Source organism: Musa acuminata, chromosome BXJ1-2 (assembly GCF_036884655.1).
Source record: "Musa acuminata AAA Group cultivar baxijiao chromosome BXJ1-2, Cavendish_Baxijiao_AAA, whole genome shotgun sequence".
NCBI lineage: Eukaryota > Viridiplantae > Streptophyta > Magnoliopsida > Zingiberales > Musaceae > Musa > Musa acuminata.
The window spans coordinates 11,121,291-11,147,084 of NC_088328.1; the positions used below are offsets into that span (position 1 = coordinate 11,121,291).

The 25,794-nt window shown below is 38.4% G+C and overlaps 2 protein-coding genes across 2 annotated transcripts; both read left to right on the forward strand.

Moving 5' to 3' along the window:
- Nucleotides 1–1,764: 1,764 nt before the first annotated feature.
- Nucleotides 1,765–4,142, forward strand: LOC135594707 (probable polygalacturonase). Its single transcript, XM_065085166.1, has 5 exons — nt 1,765–1,866; nt 2,614–2,734; nt 3,004–3,178; nt 3,279–3,349; nt 3,439–4,142. Exons 1-5 carry the CDS (start codon nt 1,765–1,767, stop codon nt 4,140–4,142), a joined length of 1,173 nt encoding a protein of 390 aa, XP_064941238.1.
- Nucleotides 4,143–5,790: 1,648 nt separating this feature from the next.
- Nucleotides 5,791–24,209, forward strand: LOC135594711 (probable polygalacturonase). Its single transcript, XM_065085176.1, has 5 exons — nt 5,791–5,853; nt 22,681–22,801; nt 23,071–23,245; nt 23,346–23,416; nt 23,506–24,209. The coding sequence occupies exons 1-5, from the start codon at nt 5,791–5,793 to the stop codon at nt 24,207–24,209; spliced, it is 1,134 nt and encodes a 377-aa protein (XP_064941248.1).
- The last annotated feature ends 1,585 nt before the right edge of the window (nt 24,210–25,794 follow it).

Here is a 25,794-nt window from a genome sequence, read left to right on the forward strand (position 1 = left end):
TGATATTGCCACAAAGAAAGAAAAAAAAATGCCTATCAAGGAGAATGAACTTGGTAGATCAAATCTAATCACAAGCTAAGTAAAAGGATCAACATGCAAGGCAGTCTCGCCAATAAAATATATCCTACATAAAACATTATAGAAGTCCAACAAAAAATGAAAGTGTTAAAAGGGTGCAATCTGATGCAAGACCTGTGGAAAGATGCTATATTATACAAGGCTACTGTATCAGATGATGTGAGCACCAATGAAATTTTTTTTTTTTACATTTAGATAAGAATTTAAATCGATAATATACATGAATAATTTATGCATCATAAATCAAAAAAGAAAAGATCTAAGGTATTTAATCTCAAGAACTCAGGTCTGATATCAATTGTAAACATAAAATCTGTAATATGCTATATGTAATATGAAAAAAATTTAATTCAGAATTAAAATTAAATAATAATATATCGGATCTACAATGCATATCTTTCGATGTCATCCGGAAAGAACTTTATGAAATCTACAGGGACACCATCTTCGGATCTAAAACCCACTATATATCAATCTAAAAAGAGAACTAGATTCTCTTTTTTCACTCTTTATATTTTTTTTTCATATGACGACTTAGATTCAGAAGTTCAATAAAAGAAAATAAGTATTAAAAAGGTATAATCTTGCAATTTACCCTAGTTGGATGTGATACTAGTTACAAGGCTACTATATCAGATAATGTAAGAACCAATTAAAAAAGAAATTCCCATGATATGGTTCAACGTATTGTTAGAGTAACAATAATTTCAGAAAAAAAAAATATGCCAAAGGGTCAAGCCAAAACATTATAATGATAACAAATAGGGCTGAAAATATTATAATGATAACAAATAGGTCTGGTGTCATGATTAAGAAAGTAGCAACCATTGTACAAGCCTATAAGGGCCAACTTGAAACAAATTAATCTTAATATGATGATAATCAATCTATTTAAGTTTATTAGAGCAGAGAGACAGATTAATTCATGATAGCTTTTGTCAAGTACAAATGGTTAAGACTTTACGATTTTATTATTGTGGTAACAAAAGACTTATGTGTTGCTCAATAATATGTCAACTAAAATATATCATTGGAGTAGGACAAATCACATTTTAAAGGAGAGACCAGACTATCTCAACAAACATGTTATTTTCAACCAAGGACAATATAACTATCTAAAGTTATGCATACTCTAGTTTGTAGTATAAATAATCTATAATTAGCTAGAATCAACATACTGAAATTAACTAATTACATAACATAATTTATAATTAGCCTTCCTCTCTCTCTCTCTCCATCTCTCTCTATATATAGAACAAGAGCCGAGCTGTGGAAGCATTCTGTTTCCGACACATCTCTCTGACAATGGAGCACTCGCAACCAATATTCTGTGTAACACCTCTTCTCCTTTTCTTTTCTTTTTCCCAGTAATCCTATCTCAAAGCTTTAATCCTTTAAACTCCAACTTTTCTCGGTTACGTGTAGGTGTTGATGATTTTAGTGCTGTGGACGGTGGTAACAGCGGCGTTCATAGGGATCGCTGAGGGCCATCGCCACCACCGGCGGGCAGGTGGTGCGACGGAGCTAGAAACCTTCCACTACGCGGCGGCGGTGGCAGGAGGATGCCGGGCCCACGTGGCCAGGCTGACGGACTTCGGCGGGGTGGGCGATGGGGTGACCTCCAACACGGCGGCCTTTGCGGCGGCCGTGGCCAACCTCAGTAAGGTGGCGTACGACGGCGGCGCGATGCTGGTGGTGCCAGGCGGCCGGTGGCTCACCGGGCCCTTCAACCTCGCCGACCACTTCACCCTCTTCCTCGACCACGACGCCGTCATCCTCGCCACTCAGGTCCGCCTCCCTCCTCCGCCCCCTTCCCCCACCTTCTCCTCCATCTATTTCGATGTAGAGTGCATGTTCATAATCGTTCACGGCTTGTTTGCCATTACCATCGCCTCTATCATCCGCGTTGCCTTCATCCTCGGTGGTGATTATGGCTAGTAGCCCTTCCCATCGAGTCCGTTCATCTGACAGCTCTCGCCAGATGAACGGTGACGATGAAGAATAGATTCGTCACTGGTGAGCCCCACCAGAACGTTACATAGCGAGTGTATACTATTCTACCGTTTCCTTCATCTCATCTCCGAGGAGAATTCACAAGTCTAATCCGATGTGCATAGTCACCGCTTTGGACTGATGAGGGAAAAGAAGTGAACTAAGCCACTACAAATCTAAATTTGTCTTGATAATATTAATTTCTGAAATATTTGCAATTTGTATGGTAGATTTTTGACTATTTAGTATCTCTACTTTGATCTCTCAAAATAAGAAAACAGTAATATTTGTTTTGTTTTATTATTATTATTATTATTATTATTATTATTATTATTATTATTATTATTATTTCTCTTGTATGTCATATCCTTGTATGTGAACATTAATAATCTTGGATTAGAATCCACATAAAAAATTTCCTTTCAAATTTCAAGATCTAGAAGATTACGCTCCAAAATTAATAAGTTTTAATTGAGAATGGCATTCTTTTGTTCAATCTGCATCAACTAAGACAATTCATATCATGGTGATATGCTTGTGCAGGATATCAACGAGTGGCCGATCATTGACCCTTTGCCCTCCTACGGTAGAGGAAGAGATGCGGCTGGGGGTAGATACAGTAATCTCATCATGGGATATAACCTAACCGATGTGGTCATAACAGGTAGTATATACGTTGCATATTTTCAGTACTTCTATCACATTACTTCTAAATTAATAAAGCCTGCGTCGTGTTGTCATTCCATGATCCCCTAAAATTTAGATAAAAAAATTATTTTTAGTCAAAAACTATAACATTTAATTATGTTTTGGCGTGCTTTGATTGACAAGAAGACACATATAACTATATCATCATCTAACTTGTTTGCATCATAGATGGGGAACAGAATATAATTTGATTGTGATGCTAACAAGTTTTATTGTTATTTTTAGGGAATAATGGAACTATCGATGGACAAGGTGAAACCTGGTGGAAAATGTTCCGTAACAAAGAACTCAATTACACTCGTGGATACCTCATTGAATTGATGTACTGCAAACAAGTGCTGATTTCCAACATTACATTGGTTAACTCTCCATCGTGGAATGTCCATCCAGTGTACAGCAGGTTTATATTAATAATCTACTTTCAGAACACTTGAAGGCTTCTTTTGCTTTCCATTCTATTGTTACAATCTGATGTTAACGTGAATGAATGCACTGTGCAGCCACGTAATCGTCTCAGGCATCACAATTCTTGCACCGGTCAACTCTCCCAACACTGATGGGATCGATCCAGGTGGATATCTAACCTACATTTACTTGGGTTGTAGATTCTATGTTGCTGTTTCGATTGATTCTTTTTGGTGGTTTCTCTCTTCTTCGCAGACTCATCCTCCAATGTCCGCATTGAGGACTGCTACATAGTCTCAGGCGATGACTGCATCGCCATTAAAAGCGGTTGGGATGAGTACGGGATTGCATTCAACATGTCAAGCAAACACATAGTGATCAGACGGCTCACCTGCATCTCCCCCACGAGCGCTGTCATCGCCCTGGGAAGCGAGATGTCGGGAGGAATCCAAGATGTCCGGGCCGAAGACATCACGGCCATCCACTCCGAATCCGGCGTCAGGATCAAGACGACCATCGGAAGGGGAGCTTACGTGAAGGACATATTCGTGAGAAGAATGAATCTGCACACGATGAAGTGGGTCTTCTGGATGACGGGCACCTACGGGCAGCACCCGGACGACAAATTTGATCCGAAAGCCATTCCGGTGGTGCAGAATATCAGTTACAGCAACGTGGTGGCCGAGAACGTGACCATGGCCGCGAAGCTGGAGGGGATTCCCGGCGCGCCCTTCACCGGAATATGCATCTACAATGTGACGGCGGAGGTGGTGAAGTCGAAGAAGCCGATTTGGAACTGCACCGACGTGGAGGGCGTATCGAGTCACGTGACGCCCACTCCCTGTGCGCAGATTCCGGAATATCCAGATCGTATAACGCATTGCCCCTTCCCTGAAGATGATCTACCTGTGAATGGTGTTGGGCTAGAGGAGTGTGCTTATCACAGAGCCAAGCCATGAGTTGAGATGCTTTCTACAACTCATGGTTTAATGGCATAACCTATGATGTCCTGAAGCTTGGCAGATTAAAATGTTTGCCTTGAACAAAGGCAGATGTAATTGATCATATATCATACTTGGGAGGAACGATATCCAATAATATTTCATTGCTATAAATATGGATTATTGAAAAAATAAGACATGTTATTTATTTGAATACTTTTCTTCAACTTCCAAGTGTTATATTCTTTATTTGATACGAATAGTTGAAATGAATTTTTCAAAGAGATTGATTTTATCCCTAACATTTGAATTCATAACCAAAAGTATCTTCACTTTCAAATACCACGTAAGCACCCTATGTTGTAAAGGACAGGTCGATTTATTTGAGGAGAACTTTTTCTATGATCATATCTGAATCATGTTATGCATGAACAGGCTTCGTTAGATCCTATAGAATAAAATAAGTGAGGTGGGATGATTCAATATTCTATTTATTCCACTCCCTTATTTACAGTATGGAAACATATTCATTTCCTCTTCATCGATCCAATTCTATAACACTATCAGAGTGAAATAAGAGATCGAAGGAAGAACATAGGTTGGACTTTATTAGTAACAAGTAAATATTTTGTTCGTAAAAAAATCAAGATATTAGGGGGATAAACACCAATCAAAAAATATGAGGCAATCCAAAAAACACTTGATTATGATCAAATTTATAAGCCGACTTGGATATCGAGCATTTACCTATAAGAACTAAATTAGTTGCAATAAATAGTTGCAACCCTAGAAAATAGAATTTAGTAAATCTTTTCTTACATAGAGTCATTATATATGATACGTGAAGATATGTATGAAAAGTAGATTTTATACGGATCTATTTTTGCCATTCATTTCATTCTTGCTTGAGCCGAATGATGAAAAATTATCATATTTTGTTCCTTCAGGGGGTGGATCCATAAGAATTCAACTATCCCAATAACAAAAGAACTTGACTAGGACGATACTCTATTAAGAGGAAGTTTGCAGGGTGGCCATGGAAGGCTTAGGTCGTACGTTGGTTAGTAAGTTCCGCTCGAACTCCCTGGTGAGCTGGTCAAAGGACAAGACCGAAGATTGGCGCAGTCGACTGAACCACGCTCGTACCGATCCCTTCAGGGTTGTCGAAAATGCCCGGCACATCAATGCATCGGAGGTGCCATAGAGGGCCATCTGAGCCCAAAATGCAGAGACATGCTCCGTGGGATCGGAGCCGTCGTCATATGTCTCCAATACCGACAGCCTGAAGTTGAGGGGTATCAACTTGTCCTGTACTTCTTGTGTGAAATGGGACCTGCCTGAGTCGCCTTCGCTAGACTCGCTCGGTGATTTTTGGAACTCGCGCTAGAACTCGTCTAGGCGATGGTTGACCCGGGACAACTGGGCCCTGAGCGAGTCGTCCACCAAGTCAAACGATACGGTGTCAGGCTCGAAGTGGGGTAGTGTGACTTAGTAGGGTGCAGGTATGCTCTGCTCGAGCGGACCTCTCGGGTCCGTCGCTTGCTCTCGAGCTTCCCCTATCTCGATTTGCTACCTACTCGGCCTTTGTCGGGTCAAGTCAGTAGGGGGAGCCGCTAGCCACATGATCTGAGGAATCAGCGGAGCGAGCGTCTGCATCATGACCACCATGGCTTGCACTTGTTTGGTTAGGCTGACGAATGCCTCGGGTGTCACGGTCGAGGGTCCCATGGTTAGTCCAATAAGATGTGTATATTGGATATTTTGAGACAATTATTGGTCTTAAAATGTAATTCTGATTGGTTAAATCACATGTCAATATAAATTTTTTTTTTAATTAGTTAATCTATCTTGGAAGGTAAAAATGGGTAGAGTAAACCTATTTTTATTTTATTTGAAATTAATGTCCTCTTCCTCTACATGTAGGAAATGAATAAAATAAATCAATTAAATCACGAGAAGTGCTTCCATAGAAGTTAAACTTCCATTCATCTACATCTCTTGTTTCTTATTCCCATTCCTCCTTCCTATTGCAAGCTTTTCTATTGCAAGTATTCCTATCCTTTCTATTACAAGTGTTCCGATCCTTCCTATTGCAAGCTTTCTAATCTTTCCTATTGCAAGTGTCCTAACCTTTACTTACTGTAATTTTATCTCTACATTTGCTTTGAATATGAGGAACTTTGAATTGTTCTAGCCTTGCATTTGATATATCTCCTGTTTAGACGTAACGATTTGAATCTATGAAACTTCTGAGATTCTGACCTTTCTACCTAATTATTGTTATAACTTTATGCACTAACCTCTGATTTGGACAAAACTTATTTGATCTGAATATAGACTCATAATCCTTTCTTTTAATTGCTTATTTTAAGAATTCGGAGTAAGTTTGCCTTTCCAAACTTTTGTTTCAAGTATGCCTACGAATTCTGCAAAACAGGGATCGTAATTTCTGACCTTTTGATACTGAACTGCCTATAAGTCCCTGTTGGAAACTTTGATTTATTCCAAACTTATTTTATTTTAAACTAGACACGTAGATCTTTCATTTGACACCTAGATTGAAAGATTTAGAATCCAAATGCCTGCCCAGTTTTCTATTGAAACTGACCCTGTGAATTTTATAAAATTGAGATTTGTTCTTTGATCTTGGGTTACTATATCTATTGTAACTCTTTGTTGAAAACTTCGATTCATACGAAAATTATTTTATTTGAAATAAGATTGAAATATCTTTCACAATAGCTTTCTTGAGTATATTGGAGCATGATTGATAGTTTGAATCATTTGTTCAATGTGCCTCTCGAATTCTGCTAGAAATCGAGCTTTGGTCGATTTCACATATTCTGGTTTCATTCCTTTGGAAATTGATTTCATTTAGCTTTCTTGTCCAATTGAGCTTTATATTACTGCTTTGAATTCTTGTATGCTCTTGTCCTTAAAATTATTTACATTCTTGAAAACTATTGTGTAACGTTTATGCTATATCGTATTAACTCATATAGGCACATGTATATTCCATTGTTCCACATTTGCTTTCGATATGTGCCTATTCTAGTTTCATTCCTTTGGACATTGAATTCTATCTAACCTTCTTATTTAAATTGAGTTATTTGTGATTGCTTGGAATCCTTGAATACTCTTGCTTTCATTTTCCTTTCAAATCTGAATACATTTGTGAAAGATTATGCTTGCATCGTATTGACTCGTAAAGGTGCATGTATGTTTTGTTGTTCTGCATGTGCTTCCGATATGTGCTATTTATTGTTCATACTGTCCTTTTGTACTTTGGTGTTTATGGGATACTGTGAACCTTTGCCAGAAATGGTAAAGGGAATTATGCATAGAGCTTGCGATACTTTACCGGCCCCCTCTGACTTCACCTAGACATGGGTGGATGGAGCTCCCAAACATGGGAGACTTTTGTCTGGTGGTCATTCAGAAATGGATGAATCACATTCTATCTATGGTCCCACTACACTTTCTGTATGTTTGATATGATATCCAGAGCTTTGGTCATGTATTTATGTATGCGCTTAGGATAAGAAAGATATGAATGCAACGTCAAATACGACGTTTCAGCTTCTGTTTCGTATTCGTTCTTTGATATGCTCTGAAATGGTTCATATGCCGTTGATATATTCTGAAATAATTCCTACGCTATTGATATGTTCTGAAATGCTCCCTATGCCTTTGAAATGTTCCTACGCCATTGATATGCTTTGAAATATTCAATATGCCATTGATATGTTCTGAAATATTCCATTTATCATTGATATGCTCCGAAACATTACATACGCCGTTGATAAGCTCCGAAATGTTTCATTCGTTATTGATATGCTCCGATGATTCAATATTGTATTTATTCCACTTCCTTATTTATAGTATAGAAACATATTCATTTCCTCTTCATCTATCCAAATCTATAACACTATCAGAGTGAAATAAGAGATCTAAGGAAGAACATAGGTTGGACTTTATTAGTAATAAGTAAATATTTTGTACGTAAAAAAATCAAGATATTAGGGGAATAAACACCAATAAAAAAAATGAGACAATCCAAAAAACACTTGATTATGATCAAATTCATAAGCCAACTTGGATATCGAGCATTTACCTATAAGAACTAAATTAGTTGCAACCCTGGAAAATAGAATTTAGTAAATCTTTTCTTCCATAGAGTCATTATATATGATATGTGGAGATATGTATGAAAAGTAAGATTTTATACGGATCTATTTTTACCATTCATTTTGTTGAATCTCGGATTTTGATGATATAATCAATTGGTGGGTTAATTGATCTAATCCATATTATTGAGTTAAGTGTGCAGGATTAACTACGATAACCAGAAAACATAAAGCAAGGATACCGGAGTCAAGTTCGATGGACGTTTAAGAGTCCGAAGAATCGTCGGAGATGCTGCCGGAACCAACCGAGAAGAAATCGGGAACCTGTCGGAATTTTCGGAAGTTCGTCGAAGAGATTGTCGGAGGTTCACGGAGATCACCGAGAAGGCTCGGCTACTCATTAAAGTCATCACAAGTTCGGGAGCTTGATGGGAGTCCGTCGAAAGAAGTTCGTCGGAAAGCTCGCCGGAACAAGACTCGACGTTCGCGGTTGAAAACTTGCTTAGGATGTGTTTTGTTATGTAGTTCACTTGTAATTAGGATTAGGATTAAGAGATAATCCTATATCCTAGTTAGGGGCCAACTGGGCCCAAAGTCAGATTTGGTTTGGGCTAAAATTAAGCCAAACCAGTGAACCGGAGAGCCAGGCGGTGACACCGCCTGGCTCGGCGGTGACACCTCCTTGGCTGGGCGGTTGCACCGTCCAGCACCCGAGCGCTGGGCGGTGGCACCGCCAGCATCGGGAACATAAGAGAATTCAAATTTTTGGAGCCCAAATTTGAATCCTCTTGAGGCCTATAAATACCCCTCAAGTCTCAGCTGAGAACACAACTTTTTGAGCAGCAAGTGATTGAGAGAAAAGTCTTAGAAGAGTCTTTGCCTTTCTTGTTTTCAATTTGCTAGTGTTCACCTCCTTCTTTCTTGCTGAAAATCTGTAAGAGAGTGAACCGCTTGTAAAAGTTGTAAGAGGGGTATTTACCCTTCCCTTTCAAGAGATTTGCTAGTGGAAGGTGGGAGCCTCATCGAAGAGGGGCCTCACAAGTGGATGTAGGTCACTTGACCGAACCACTTTAAAAACGGCGTAATCTCTGGTTTGCATTTCAGTACTGCTATTTACATTACTGCAAACCCTCTTACTTGCTTTATTTCCTCATTACATTTACTGCACAGCTTTGTGAATACGCTTTCAAGTTAAGCACTTCCGATTCCGATTTTTATCGTACGAAAGATTTGTCGAAACCAACGTTTTAAGCCGCTGCACTAATTCACCCCCCCCCCCCTCTTAGTGCCGCTCCGATCCTAACAATTGGTATCAGAGCAAGGCTCACTCTCATATTTGGTTTAATACCCAAGAGAGATGGCTTACTCCAGCATGCATGAGGGTCATTCTATCACACGTCCACCCTTGTTTAATGGGTCGGATTATACTTATTGGAAGACTCGGATGAGGATCTTCCTCATTTCTATGGATTTCGAGCTTTGGACTATTGTTGAAAACGGATTTCAAAAATCTTCTCTTTCGATGAGCGAATGGAATGAATCGGAGAAGAAGGTTTTTGCTTTAAATGCAAAGGCTATGAATGCCTTGTTTTGTGCACTAGACAATAATGAATTTAATCATATTTCAATTTGTGATTCAACTTTTGATATTTGGAGAACTCTTGAGGTCACTCATGAAGGCACTAGCCGAGTGAAAGAGTCCAAAATCAACATCCTTGTGCACTCTTACAAACTTTTCCGAATGAAACCAAGTGAGTCCATCGGAGACATGTACACCCGGTTTACGGATGTCATCAATGGACTCAAAGCTCTTGGTAAAGATTTTGCTAACTTTGAACTAGTAACTAAAATCTTAAGATCCCTTCCTAAAAGTTGGGATCCAAAAGTTACGACCATTCAAGAGGCCAAAGACCTTAAAGCATTCCCTCTTGAAGAACTCATTGGGTCTCTAATGACCTACGAAATGACATGTCAAGCTCATGACGAGCTCGAGAACCCCCTTACAAAGAACAGGAAGGATATGGCACTCAAATCACAAGAAGACCACTTGAAAGGAACATCAAGTGATGAGGACAGTAACAATGACATTGCACTTTTGACTCAAAAATTTAAAAAATATTTAAGAAAGAACAAATTTAAAAATAATACAAAAAATAAATTTGAACAAAAGAAAGACCAAGTGATTTACTATGAATGCAAAAAACCGGGACACTACAAGAACGATTGTCCTCAAGCCAAAAAGAGAACATCAAAGAAGAAGGCGCTCAAGGCAACGTGGGATGATTCAAGCACGTCCGAAGAAGAGGAGTCCAACACCGAGCAAGTTGCTCATTACGCGCTAATGGCTTTAGGAGAAGAGGTATGTGATTTATTTAATGAAGATTTATCTTTTGAAGAACTCTCTATCGCTTTTCATGAATTATTTGATGAATGTAGAACTGTTAGCAAGAAGTTAAGTATCTTAAAGAAAGAGCATGCTTTGCTACAAGATAAGTTTGATAGTCTTCAAACTCCTCCATGCTCTAAGTGTGAGCATTTAGAAGCAATAAAAAATGAAAATTTGCTTTTTAAAGAAACCTTAAACAAGTTTAAGGTTGGTAGCAAAGGATTAGATATGATCCTTGCACACAAGGGTCACGTCGCAAATAGAAATGGAATTGGATTTGTAAAAGGATTACATCAAAATCCTACCACTTTCATAAAAGGACCTACATTACATGTTTCCTCTTATATGAAATGCAACTTCTGTTGCAAATCCGGACATATTGCCTACAAATGTCCATTTAGGAAAATTAGTTCACAAAAATTAATATGGGTTCCTAAAGGAACTATAAAGGATTCAATAATAAATAACAAAGTTAGTGGATCAATTTTTGAGGCACCCAAAATCAAATGGGTACCTAAAAGTCATCCTCTTTTGTAGACAAACCCACAAGCTAGGAGCAAGAGATGGTATCTCGATAGTGGATGCTCAAGACATATGACTGGAGATCCATCTCATTTCTCTATGCTCACTAGCAAAGAAGAAGGGTACGTCACCTTCGGAGACAACAACAAAGGCAAAATCATTGGCAAGGGAACTATTGGTAACAAATTTAGTTTTTCCATTGATGATGTTTTACTAGTTGATGGATTGAAACATAATCTCATGAGTATTAGTCAACTATGTGATAAAGGTTATATCGTTAGATTCGAATCAAATATGTGTATTATCGAAAAACCAAACAATAACTTGACTATGATTGCATTAAAACAAAATAATGTCTACACCATCAACCTTGATGAACTAAGTAATGAAATGTGCTTCTCCGCTCTAAATGATGATGCTTGGCTTTAGCATAGGAGATTAGGCCATGCAAGCATGAAACTAATATCTAAGATCTCATCTAGAGAATTAGTACGAGGGATTCCAAATATGAAGTTTACTAAGGACAAAGTATGTGATGCATGTCAACTAGGTAAACAAATAAAAACTAGTTTCAAACCAAAAAATCAAATTAGCACCACTAGACCACTACAATTGATCCATTTGGACTTATTCGGACTAATTGACACAACAAGTCTAAGAGGAAGCAAATATGCATTTGTAATTGTGGATGACTATACTAGGTACACTTGGACCTATTTCTTAGTCCACAAAAGTGATTGCGTCAAGTGCTTCTCTAAATTTTGTAAACTCACTCAAAACGAAAAAGGTTTCATGATTTCATCAATTCGGAGTGATCACGGTGGCGAATTTTAAAACCGTGACTTTCAAAATTTTTGTGAAGTTAATGGATACAATCACAACTTCTCCACTCTGAGGAATTCCCAACAAAATGGAGTAGTTGAAAGAAAAAATAGAAACCTACAAGAAATGGCAAGAACTATGTTAAATGAACATAGTTTACCTAAGTATTTTTGGGCCGAAGCCGTAAATACGGCTTGCTACATCATGAATAGAGTCTTATTAAGACCATCTGTATCAAAAACTCCCTATGAATTGTGGAATAACAAAATACCAAATATTTCCTATTTTAAAGTTTTCGGTTGTAAATGCTTTATTTTGAATGAAAGAGATGTCTTAGGAAAATTTGATGCTAAATCCGATGAAGGCATCTTTCTTGGTTACTCTTCCGTTTCTAAGGCTTTTCGGGTTTTTAACAAAAGAACGTTAGTAATAGAAGAGTCTATTCATGTAGTTTTTAATGAAATTTCTAATTTAAAGAAAAATAATTTTGATGATGATCTTGGTTTTGATAATTTGAATTTAAATGAACCTCCTCCTCAAAATAGCAACTTGGATGCACCTTCTTTCGAAATTTCCTTACCCAAGGAATGGAAGTATATAGATGCTCATCCAAAGGAGCTAATTAGAGGAGATACATCAAAAGGGGTTCAAACTCGTTCCTCTTTCAAGAATTTTTGTGCTAATGCCACCTTCCTTTCTCAAATTGAACCTAAATGCATTGACGAGGCCATAAAAGATGATTTTTGGGTTATTGCAATGCAAGAGGAATTGAATCAATTTGAGAGGAATAAGGTATGGAAGCTTGTTCCTAGACCTAGTGACCATTTAGTCATTGGTACTAAATGGGTCTTTAGAAATAAGCAAGACGAAAATGGTATCGTGGTTAGAAACAAGGCTAGATTAGTGGCCAAAGGTTTCAACCAAGAAGAAGGTATCGATTATGAAGAAACCTTCGCTCCCGTGGCTCGATTAGAAGCCATAAGGATGCTCCTTGCCTATGCTAGTAGTAATAATTTTAAACTATTTCAAATGGATGTCAAAAGTGCTTTCTTGAATGGTTTTATTTCCGAAGAAGTATATGTCGAACAACCTCCCGGATTTGAAAATTCTCTTCTTCCTAATCATGTATTCAAATTGACTAAAGCTCTCTATGGCTTGAAACAAGCTCCTAGAGCTTGGTATGAAAGGCTTAGTTCCTTTCTTATTTTAAATAATTTTACCAAAGGCAAGGTTGATACTACATTGTTTATTAAACATTTTAAAAATAAGTTTCTTATTGTGCAAATTTATGTTGACGATATTATTTTTGGCTCTTCGGATGAATCACTATGTGAATCATTTGCCAAATGTATGAGTCATGAATTTGAAATGAGTTTAATGGGTGAATTAACTTTCTTTTTAGGATTACAAATCAAACAACTTAGTGATGGTATATTTCTTAACCAATCCAAATATACATTAGAATTGTTAAAACGATTTAACATGGATAATTCAAAAGCAATAAACACCCCTATGAGTACTGCGACTAAGTTAGATATGGATGAAAATAGTGAAAATTTCAATCAAAAAACATATAGGGGAATGATAGGTAGTCTACTCTACCTCACCGCGACTAGACCAGATATTATGTTTAGTGTAGGACTTTGTGCTAGGTTTCAATCTAATCCTAAATTATCTCATCTTAAGAGTGTTAAAAGAATATTTAGGTATCTTAAAGGAACTCCAAATTTAGGACTATGGTATCCAAAATCAGATAAATTCGATTGAATAGCCTATGCAGATGCCGATTTTGGCGGATGCAGAATAGATAGAAAAAGTACATCTGGAACATGCCAGTTTTTAGGTCATGCACTTGTTTCTTGGACATCTAAGAAACAAAATTCAGTAGCTCTATCTACGGCCGAAGCCGAGTACATTGCTGCAAGTGCATGTTGTGCGCAAGTTGTCTGGATGAAAAATACACTAGAAGACTATGGAATTCACTTGAAAAATATTCCTATAAAGTGTGATAATACTAGTGCCATATGTCTCACCAAAAATCCAATTCAGCACTCTGGGACTAAACATATCGACATTAGGCATCATTTCATACGTGATCATGTCCTTAACAACAATGTGGTATTAGAATTTATTGACACAAAGCATCAATTAGCAGATATTTTTACAAAAGCCTTAAATGAAGACCAATTTGAATTCATCCGAAGGGAATTAGGCATGTTAAATTGTCCCTAAAATGAGCTTCACGAAAAATGACTCGTCCTTTTCCTTTCTTTTATGAATTTGATTTCTTCCTTCTTCTTCAATTCAAAATGATCCATTAAAGTATAACTTATTATCTTGAGGGAAGAAGCTAAACAAAAGGGAGGAAGAAAATTTTTTTTTCTTCCTCCGCGGGATGCCAGCGGTGGCACCGCCTGAGCGCTCGAGCGCCAAGCGGTGACACCACTCGGTTTGGCGGTGGCACCGACCGAGTGACCCTTATTAACCCGAGGGGTTAGGGCCGGCGGTGACACCGCCCCCAACCCGACAAAAAAGCTCTCAAAACCCTCTCCCATTCCCTCTAACCCTCATTCTAACTCTTAGAAGCATTGGAGAAGGATTCTTGGTGGTCCAAGCTCTCCATCTCTCAACATAATCTCCATAAGGTAACACTTGAAATCCCTCTTTTCTTTTCTCTTTCCCTTGTTTATTTTTCACAATTTCATCATCATCTTGTCTAGAAAATGGCTCCTAAGAGATCAAAGAGAAAAAGGATTGAAGGAGATTCATATAACCATGACCTTTTTAGATCAAAAGAGGTAGCCCTTAGCTTTCCAAAATTTGAAACACGATGTGTCCATAAGGGAAAATACGTTGATCTGGATGAACTAGAGGACTTAGATCTCATTAGGTGGTTTGCACACCTAGAAGCTCTACCTCTACTACAAATAGATGAACCAATCTATCCGCGGCTAGTGAGATTGTTCTATGCCAACCTATATGAGGACAACGATAGCCTAAGCACTTACCTTCTAGGAACACCCATTAGAATATTTGACAGCACTATTTGTGAGGTAATTGGCATAACTGAAAAAAATAGGGGATGCTATTTTAAAGGTAAATGGGACGTCAATACAATAGGAGCAACCTATACCGAAGCCGCAGAAACAATTTTTGCAAATCCAAACCTTGGCTTCCTACCCAAGAGCTGTGAACACTTACTGCCTTTCAACTCTAAAATTCTTCATCACATTATCACAAGCATCATATTCCCCAAACAATTTCATCTTGACGAAATAAGTCAAATAGAGATAAGTACCATGTATTGGATTATGACCGGTCAGCATAATTGCTTTGGGTACTCAATTCGGCAACACATGTAGGATATTATGGCTAAAGATACTATGTTGCCATATGGGAGGTTAATCACTAGATTTCTTCATGCCTATGATATTTGCATCCCACCCGATGAAGAATCTATTCAAAATGATCGATATAACATAATAAATAAAAACCTACTGAAAAGACTTAGGTGCACATTTAGCAATGGCATATGGGTTAGGTAGCCTAGAAGGACTGATCCAATTCCTCCACCAATAGAACACCTCGAAACACCAATTCTTATGGGAAATGAATCTCCTCCTCCTAGTTCCTTTGGCGCAGCACCTTCAGCTCCTATTTCCTCCTCTGAAGATCTCATTATGGCGGAACTGTCTCAGATCAAATCATAGCAAGAACAAATTCAAAATCAACAAGTTGAAATTTTGAAGACACTACGACAAATGAATGAAAAAACAGATATCATGTATCAGCACTGTGGATTACCTCCTAAGGATTAAATTGATGTATCTTTTTATTATGTTCTGTTTACTTTTAACAGCAAGTTCAAAGGCTGTCATCGTTTGAACGATAACTGATCCTTCCTTTTAGATAACTACTGTTTTGATCTGCATTAATGATGATTTCTTTTGGATAAACTATTTCTGGCAAATTTGAATGATGAATTTTGTTTTAAATGCTAAACTTTTTTAATGATTCAATGATCATCAATTAGTTGGCTTGTCTCTTTTTGTTGATGACAAAGGGGGAGAAGTGATGACTTACACCATATCGATAGCATGACTTATATGAATTACAAAAACTTGTGTGATATGAATGACTTATATGCCTTGCAAAATCCTTGAAAATATCACAAGATTGATTGATTATATTGAAAGCATGCCTTACATCTATATCATGAAATTTATATTGAAAATCTTTATCTTCTGTCGTAGTAAAATTCGTCCCTTATCATTTAACTTATGATTTTTATCGAAGTTTCGTACTTACTATTGTTTAATGAGGATTACGATAAGCTCTACGGTTAGAACTTATCGGGTTATGCTTGAATCCAATGGGATGGAATTCAAGTGTTTTTTATCTTCTCATAATATGGCATATAGATAGGGGGAGTTATGTTTAACTCCGTCATCAATTGATTGTCATCATCAAAAAGGGGGAGATTGTTGAATCTCGGATTTTGATGATATAATCAATTGGTGGGTTAATTGATCTAATCCATATTATTGAGTTAAGTGTGCAGGATTAACTACGATAACTAGAAAACATAAAGCACGGATACCGGAGTCAAGTTCGATGGACGTTTAAGAGTCCGAAGAATCGTCGGAGATGTTGCCGGAACCAACCGAGAAGAAATCGGGAACCTGTCGGAATTTTTGGAAGTTCGCTGAAGAGATTGTCGGAGGTTCACGGAGATCACCGAGAAGGCTCGGCTGCTCGTTAAAGTCATCACAAGTTCGGGAGCTTGATGGGAGTCCGTCGGAAGAAGTTCGTCGGAAAGCTCGCAGGAACAAGACTCGACGTTCGCGGTTGAAAACTTGCTTAGGATGTGTTTTGTTATGTAGTTCACTTGTAATTAGGATTAGGATTAAGAGATAATCCTATATCCTGGTTAGGGGCCAACTGGGCCCAAAGTCAGATTTGGTTTGGGCTAAAATTAAGCCAAACCAGTGAACCGGAGAGCCAGGCGGTGGCACCGCCCAGCACCCGAGAGCTGGGCGGTGACATCTCCTTGGCTGGGCGGTTGCACCGTCCAGCACCCGAGCGCTGGGCGGTGGCACCGCTTGGCTGGGCGGTGGCACCGCCAGCATCGGGAACATAAGAGAATTCAAATTTTTGGAGCCCAAATTTGAATCCTCTTGAGGCCTATAAATACCCCTCAAGTCTCAGCTGAGAACACAACTTTTTGAGCAGCAAGTGATTGAGAGAAAAGTCTTAGAAGAGTCTTTGCCTTTCTTGTTTTCAATTTGCTAGTGTTTCACCTCCTTCTTTCTTGCTGAAAATCTGTAAGAGAGTGAACCGCTTGTAAAAGTTGTAAGAGGGGTATTTACCCTTCCCTTTCAAGAGATTTGCTAGTGGAAGGTGGGAGCCTCATCGAGGAGGGGCCTCGCAAGTGGATGTAGGTCACTTGACCGAACCACTTTAAAAACGGCGTAATCTCTGGTTTGCATTTCATTACTGCTATTTACATTACTGCAAACCCTCTTACTTGCTTTATTTCCTCATTACATTTACTGCACAACTTTGCGAATATGCTTTCAAGTTAAGCACTTCCGATTCTAATTTTTATCGTACGAAAGATTTGTTGAAACCAACGTTTTAAGCCGCTGCACTAATTCACCCCCCCCTCTTAGTGCCGCACCGATCCTAACACATTTCATTCTTGTTCGAGCCGAATGATGAAATATTATCATATTTGGTTCCTTCGGAGGGTGGATCCATAAGAATTCACCTATCCCAATAACAAAAAAACTTGACTAGAACGATACTATATTAAGAGGAAGTTCGCAGGGTGGCCATGGAAGGCCTAGGTCGCACGCTGGTGAGGAAGTTCTGTTCGAACTCCCTGGTGAGCTAGTCAAAGGACAAGACTGAAGATTGGCACAGTCGGCTGAACCACGCTCGTACCGGTCCCCTCAGTGTGGTCGGAAATGCCCGGCACATCAATGCATCGGAGGTGCTACAGAGGGCCATCTGAGCCCAAAATGCGGAGACATGCTCCGCGGCATCGGAGCCGCCGTCATATGTCTCCAATGCCGACAGCCTAAAGTTGAGGGGTGCCGACTTGTCCTGTACTTCCTGTATGAAAGGGGACCAGCCTGAGCCGCCTTCGCTAGACTCGCTTGGTGATTTTTGGAACTCGCGCTAGAACTCGTCCAGGCATTGGTTGACCCGGGACAGTTGGGCCCTAAGCGAGTCGTCCGCCAAGTCAAACGATACGGTGTCAGGCTCGAAGTGGGGTAGTGTGACTTAGCAGGGTGCGGGTATGCTCTGCTCGGGCGGACCTCTTGGGTCTTTTGCTTGCTCTCAGGCTTCCCCCATCTCGACTTGCTACCCACTCAGCCTCTGTCGGGTCGGGTCAGTTGGGGGAGCTGCTAGCCACATGATCTAAGGAATGAGCGGAGCGAGCGTCTGCATCATGCCCACCATGGCTTGCACTTGTTTGGTCAGGCTGAGGAATGCCTCGGGTGTCACAGCCGAGGGTCCCGTGGTTAGTTCGAGGGGCGACAACCCCGGGTCATTGAAAAGGTGCCAATAGCAATCTGACATCGAGGTCGAGATTCCCCCATCTCCGAGGGTGGGTAGGGACTGATTTTCGGGCTCAACGGAGGGTAGACCGGTCGGTGGTTCTCCCTCGGGGAGAGCTTCTACGACATGCTTCTATGACATGGCCCTCCTTCTAGCGCCAAAATGTTAGTGAACAAGTATGCCATGGCTGATGAGTTAGCATGGTTTGGTCCACGGGTCAATGTCGGGAGCCTTCTGTCGAGTGAGCTGGATGACGAGGTGGTCGTGCCCTCGGGAAGCGATGCTTGTTGGCATTGGTCGGGCTCCGGCTGATTGACGGCTTGTCCTTGCGCGTTGGATGGCGACCCCCGGGTTGAGACGCTCGCGGATCGCGAGTGGTCATTCGCCTACAAAAACGGCCCTCGTCGGGTGATCCTCGACTTTGGCCCCTTCGATGAGCAAGTCAGTAGTGGGTGGATTATTTTCTATTTTTCTTCCCTCCTCTCCCATCTGGCTGGATGCTGGCCAGTGGCTTTATACTTTTGTACAAGGGTTAATAGCACATTGGTTCAGCGTGACCGCTGACTCTCGAGGGATGGGATATGTGGAACAGCTTCTTGGTATGGTTCTGACTTGACGTGTGGCTTCAGATGTGACGTATCTTGGCCCCAAAATATGTCGTATCAAATAATACTATATTAAGAGCTAAAATAGCTAAAGAGATAGGGCATAATTATTATGGAGAACCCGCATGGCCCAATGATATTTTATATTTTTTTCAGTAGTAATTCTAGGCACTATTGCATAGGCTTGGTAATTCTAGAACCATCATTAGTAATATAGGCTTTGAAAATATTACCCAAATGGTACTTCGTTCTGTATTATAAATACTTCAAACAATGCCCAATAAGTTATTAGGTGTTTTTTTTAATGGTTTCAATACCAATGAAATTATTGACAGCACTTTTTTTTAAGAATATTAATAAATTTTAAAATCTATTTCATCATCCAATAGCTACAATAGTCTTTTTGATTAGTAGCTCTTTGGTTAGGTATTGGGGCAACATTATCTATTGATAAATCGCTAACTTTAATTATTTTTTAACTTAATTCAACTGTGAAATACCTGGATATAAGTATCTAAGAATAGTGACTTCAAAGTTACTATTCTTAGATACATTAATTTGATTATGATTATTTCATGAAAATACATATTGTGCCAAAAATATTAAAAATAAAATTTCTTCTTTCTTTACAGATTTTTCTTTCAATTTTTATTAGAAAAAGAAGATGAAATAATTGTAATGGATTTAAAATGAAAACTTATTCTTAGGTAAATCAATTGTGAAATGCTTTTGTAGAGTGTCCAATATCTCTTTTACATCTTCTATGTGAACATATTCAATTCTCATAGGATCTTCTTGACTCTTATTTAAAGGGTCGAATAATATGTGTATATTGGATCTTTTGAGACAATTATTCGCCTTAGAATGTAATTATGGTTGGTCAATAAAAATACATGTCAATATAATTTTTTTTATTTTTTTTAGATTAGTTAATCTATCTTGGAAGGTAAAAATGGGTAGAGTAAACCTATTTTTATTTTATTTGAAATTAATGTCCTCTTCCTCTGCATGTAAGAAATGAATAAAATAAATCAATTAAATCACGAGAAGTGCTTCCATAGAAGTTAAACTTCCATTCATCTACATCTCTTGTTTTTTATTCCCATTCTCATAAGAATGAAGACTATGATTCACATTTCGAATAGGCATAGACATATCATCTTTAAGATAACTTCTATTTTGAGAGTTATTCACGATCTCACCTAATGTATAATCTAATATATAAATCAATTGATTCCGTCAGGTTAGTTATATGTTGTGTTGTGTCAACTATATCCACATAAGGTGGTGAGATGATATCTGGAGCAGTTATGTATTTAGGGCCCTTTATGCAAATGGATGCATCTCTAACTCTATATATATTACTTCTCAATACAATTTCTTTCAAATTTAGTAAAATTTTATGTATCGATTCTTCAATTCTTATTATCGTAGAATATTCATGCAACACTTTCTCAGAGTTTGCACATGGGATACATGTTCCTTCTAATTCTCAAGTAAAGCCCTTTGCATTGCAATAGCTATGGTATTGGCTTGACCTTTCATAAGCGAGGATAGAACGAAAAGACTATTATAAAAATATTTATGTCTACTCTTGATTCAATATGCCTCTACTTTAGTGTTCTAGTGGATCCTGCTACTTCCTCTCAAATCATACTATACTAATACTATTATTTAATTATATCATTGAATCATTTATTTCTCTTGAAATCATTTGTTACATCACGTACAAAACTTAATTATATACCACTTCTACGAATGGCTAGTAATATGACTAGCAATTACCACTAATCATTATATCATCACATTGTAGTTCATGCCTTAATGTGATAAACTATATTGTCATGATATAAGAAGTACTGCAGGGGCAAATAATGTTAGTTAAGAAAGCCAGGTAAGAATCATGACGTAGGCAAGAAAGAAAAATAAATTTAAACTAAAACATAAAAATGAACCATGTTATAACTTCTTAACGAAAGTGATATTACCACAAAGAAAGAAGAAAAAAATGCCTATCAAGGAGCACGAACTTGGTAGATCCAATCTTATCACAAGCTAAGTAAAAGGATCAACATGCAAGGCATTCTCGTCGATAAAATATATCCTATATAAAACATTATAGAAGTCCAACAAAAAATGAAAGTGTTAAAAGGGTGCAATCTGATGAAAGACCTATGGAAAGATGCTATATTATACAAGGCTATGGTATCAGATGATGTGAGCACCAATGAAAATTTTTTTTTTTTTCACATTTAGATAAGAATTTAAATCGATAATATACATGAATAATTTATGCATAATAAATCAGAAAATAAAATATCTAAGGTATTTAATCTTAAGAACTTAGGTTCTGATATCAATTGTAAACATAAAATCTGTAATATGCTATATGTAATATGAAAAAAATTTAATTCAGAATTAAAATTAAATAATAATATATCGGATCTACAATGCATATCTTTCGATGTCATTTGGAAAGAACTTTATAAAATCTACAGGGACACCATCTTCGGATCTAAAACCCACTATATATCAATCTAAAAAGATTCTCTTTTTCACTCTTTATATTTTTTTTTCATATGACGACTTAGATTCAGAAGTTCAATAAAACAAAATAAGTATTAAAAATGTATAATCTTGCAATTTACCCTAGTTGGATGTGATACTAGTTACAAGGCTACTGTATCAGTTAATGTAAGAACCAATTAAAAAAGAAATTCCCATGATATGGTTCAACGTATTGTTAGAGTAACAATAATTTCAGAAAAAAAATATGCCAAAGGATCAAGCCAAAAAATTATAATGATAACAAATAGGGTTGAAAATATTATAATGATAACAAATAGGTCTGGTGTCATGATTAAGAACGTAGCAACCATTGCACAAGCCTATAAGGGCCAACTTGAAACAAATTAATCTTAATATGATGATAATTAATCCATTTAAGTTTATTAGAGCAGACCAGACTATCTCAACAAACATGTTATTTTCAACCAAGGACAATATAACTATCTAAAGTTATGCATACTCTAGTTTGCAGTATAAATAATCTATAATTAGCTCGAATCAACATACTGAAATTCCTTCATCTCATCTCCAAGGAGAATTCACAAGTCTAATCCGATGTGCATAGTCACCGCTTTGGACTGATGAGGGAAAAGAAGTGAACTAAGCCACTACAAATCTAAATTTGTCTTGATAATATTAATTTCTGAAATATTTGCAATTTGTATGGTAGATTTTTGACTATTTAGTATCTCTACTTTGATCTCTCAAAATAAGAAAACAGTAATATTTGTTTTGTTTTATTATTATTATTATTATTATTATTATTTCTCTTGTATGTCATATCCTTGTATGTGAACATCAATAATCTTGGATTACAATCCACATAAAAAATTTCCTTTCAAATTTCAAGATCTTGAAGATTACGCTCCAAAATTAATAAGTTTTAATTGAGAATGACATTCTTTTGTTCAATCTGCATCAACTAAGACAATTCATATCATGGTGATATGCTTGTGCAGGATATCAACGAGTGGCCGATCATTGACCCTTTGCCCTCCTACGGTAGAGGAAGAGATGCGGCTGGGGGTAGATACAGTAATCTCATCATGGGATATAACCTAACCGATGTGGTCATAACAGGTAGTATATACGTTGCATATTTTCAGTACTTCTATCACATTACTTCTAAATTAATAAAGCCTGCGTCGTGTTGTCATTCCATGATCCCCTAAAATTTAGATAAAAAAATTATTTTTAGTCAAAAACTATAACATTTAATTATGTTTTGGCGTGCTTTGATTGACAAGAAGACACATATAACTATATCATCATCTAACTTGTTTGCATCATAGATGGGGAACAGAATATAATTTGATTGTGATGCTAACAAGTTTTATTGTTATTTTTAGGGAATAATGGAACTATCGATGGACAAGGTGAAACCTGGTGGAAAATGTTCCGTAACAAAGAACTCAATTACACTCGTGGATACCTCATTGAATTGATGTACTGCAAACAAGTGCTGATTTCCAACATTACATTGGTTAACTCTCCATCGTGGAATGTCCATCCAGTGTACAGCAGGTTTATATTAATAATCTACTTTCAGAACACTTGAAGGCTTCTTTTGCTTTCCATTCTATTGTTACAATCTGATGTTAACGTGAATGAATGCACTGTGCAGCCACGTAATCGTCTCAGGCATCACAATTCTTGCACCGGTCAACTCTCCCAACACTGATGGGATCGATCCAGGTGGATATCGTACCTACATTTAGTTGGGTTGTAGATTCTAAGTTGCTGTTTCGATTGATTCTTTTTGGTGGTTTCTCTCTTCTTCGCAGACTCATCCTCCAATGTCCGCATTGAGGACTGCTACATAGTCTCAGGCGATGACTGCATCGCCATTAAAAGCGGTTGGGATGAGTACGGGATTGCATTCAACATGTCAAGCAAACACATAGTGATCAGACGGCTCACCTGCATCTCCCCCACGAGCGCTGTCATCGCCCTGGGAAGCGAGATGTCGGGAGGAATCCAAGATGTCCGGGCCGAAGACATCACGGCCATCCACTCCGAATCCGGCGTCAGGATCAAGACGACCATCGGAAGGGGAGCTTACGTGAAGGACATATTCGTGAGAAGAATGAATCTGCACACGATGAAGTGGGTCTTCTGGATGACGGGCACCTACGGGCAGCACCCGGACGACAAATTTGATCCGAAAGCCATTCCGGTGGTGCAGAATATCAGTTACAGCAACGTGGTGGCCGAGAACGTGACCATGGCCGCGAAGCTGGAGGGGATTCCCGGCGCGCCCTTCACCGGAATATGCATCTACAATGTGACGGCGGAGGTGGTGAAGTCGAAGAAGCCGATTTGGAACTGCACCGACGTGGAGGGCGTATCGAGTCACGTGACGCCCACTCCCTGTGCGCAGATTCCGGAATATCCAGATCGTATAACGCATTGCCCCTTCCCTGAAGATGATCTACCTGTGAATGGTGTTGGGCTAGAGGAGTGTGCTTATCACAGAGCCAAGCCATGAGTTGAGATGCTTTCTACAACTCATGGTTTAATGGCATAACCTATGATGTCCTGAAGCTTGGCAGATTAAAATGTTTGCCTTGAACAAAGGCAGATGTAATTGATCATATATCATACTTGGGAGGAACGATATCCAATAATATTTCATTGCTATAAATATGGATTATTGAAAAAATAAGACATGTTATTTATTTGAATACTTTTCTTCAACTTCCAAGTGTTATATTCTTTATTTGATACGAATAGTTGAAATGAATTTTTCAAAGAGATTGATTTTATCCCTAACATTTGAATTCATAACCAAAAGTATCTTCACTTTCAAATACCACGTAAGCACCCTATGTTGTAGAGGACAGGTCGATTTATTTGAGGAGAACTTTTTCTATGATCATATCTGAATCATGTTATGCATGAACAGGCTTCGTTAGATCCTATAGAATAAAATAAGCGAGGTGGGATGATTCAATATTCTATTTATTCCACTTCCTTATTTACAGTATGGAAACATATTCATTTCCTCTTCATCGATCCAAATCTATAACACTATCATAGTGAAATAAGAGATCTAAGGAAGAACATAGGTTGGACTTTATTAGTAACAAGTAAATATTTTGTCCGTAAAAAAAATCAAGATATTAGGGGGATAAACACCAATAAAAAAATATGAGACAATCCAAAAAACACTTGATTATGATCAAATTTATAAGCCGACTTGGATATCGAGCATTTACCTATAAGAACTAAATTAGTTGCAATAAATAGTTGCAACCCTAGAAAATAGAATTTAGTAAATCTTTTCTTACATAGAGTCATTATATATGATACGTGAAGATATGTATGAAAAGTAGATTTTATACGGATCTATTTTTGCCATTCATTTCATTCTTGCTCGAGCCGAATGATGAAAAATTATCATATTTGGTTCCTTCAGGGGGTGGATCCATAAGAATTCACCTATCCCAATAACAAAAAAACTTGACTAGAACGATACTATATTAAGAGGAAGTTCGCAGGGTGGCTATGGAAGGCCTAGGTCGCACGTTGGTGCGGAAGTTCTGCTCGAACTCCCTAGTGAGCTAGTCAAAGGACAAAACCGAAGATTGGCACATTCGGCTGAACCACGCTCGTACTGGTCCCCTCAGGGTGGTCGGAAATGCCCTGCACATCAATGCATCGGAGATGCCATAGAGGGCCATCTGAGCCCGAAATGCGGAGACATGCTCCGCGGCATCGGAGCCGCCGTTATATGTCTCCAATGCCGACAGCCTAAAGTTGACGGGTACCGACTTGTCCTGTACTTCCTGTGTGAAAGGGGACATACCTGAGCCGCCTTCGCTAGACTCGCTCGGTGATTTTTGGAACTCGTGCTAGAACTCGTCCAGGCATTGGTTGACCCGGGACAACTAGGCCCTGAGCGAGTCATCCACCAAGTCAAACGATACGGTGTCAGGCTTGAAGTGGGGTAGTGTGACTTAGCAGGGTGCGGGTATGCTCTGCTTGTGCGAACCTCTCGGGTCCGTCGCTTGCTCTCGGGCTTCTCCCATCCCGACTTGCTACCAACTCGGCCTCTATCGGGTCGAGTCAAT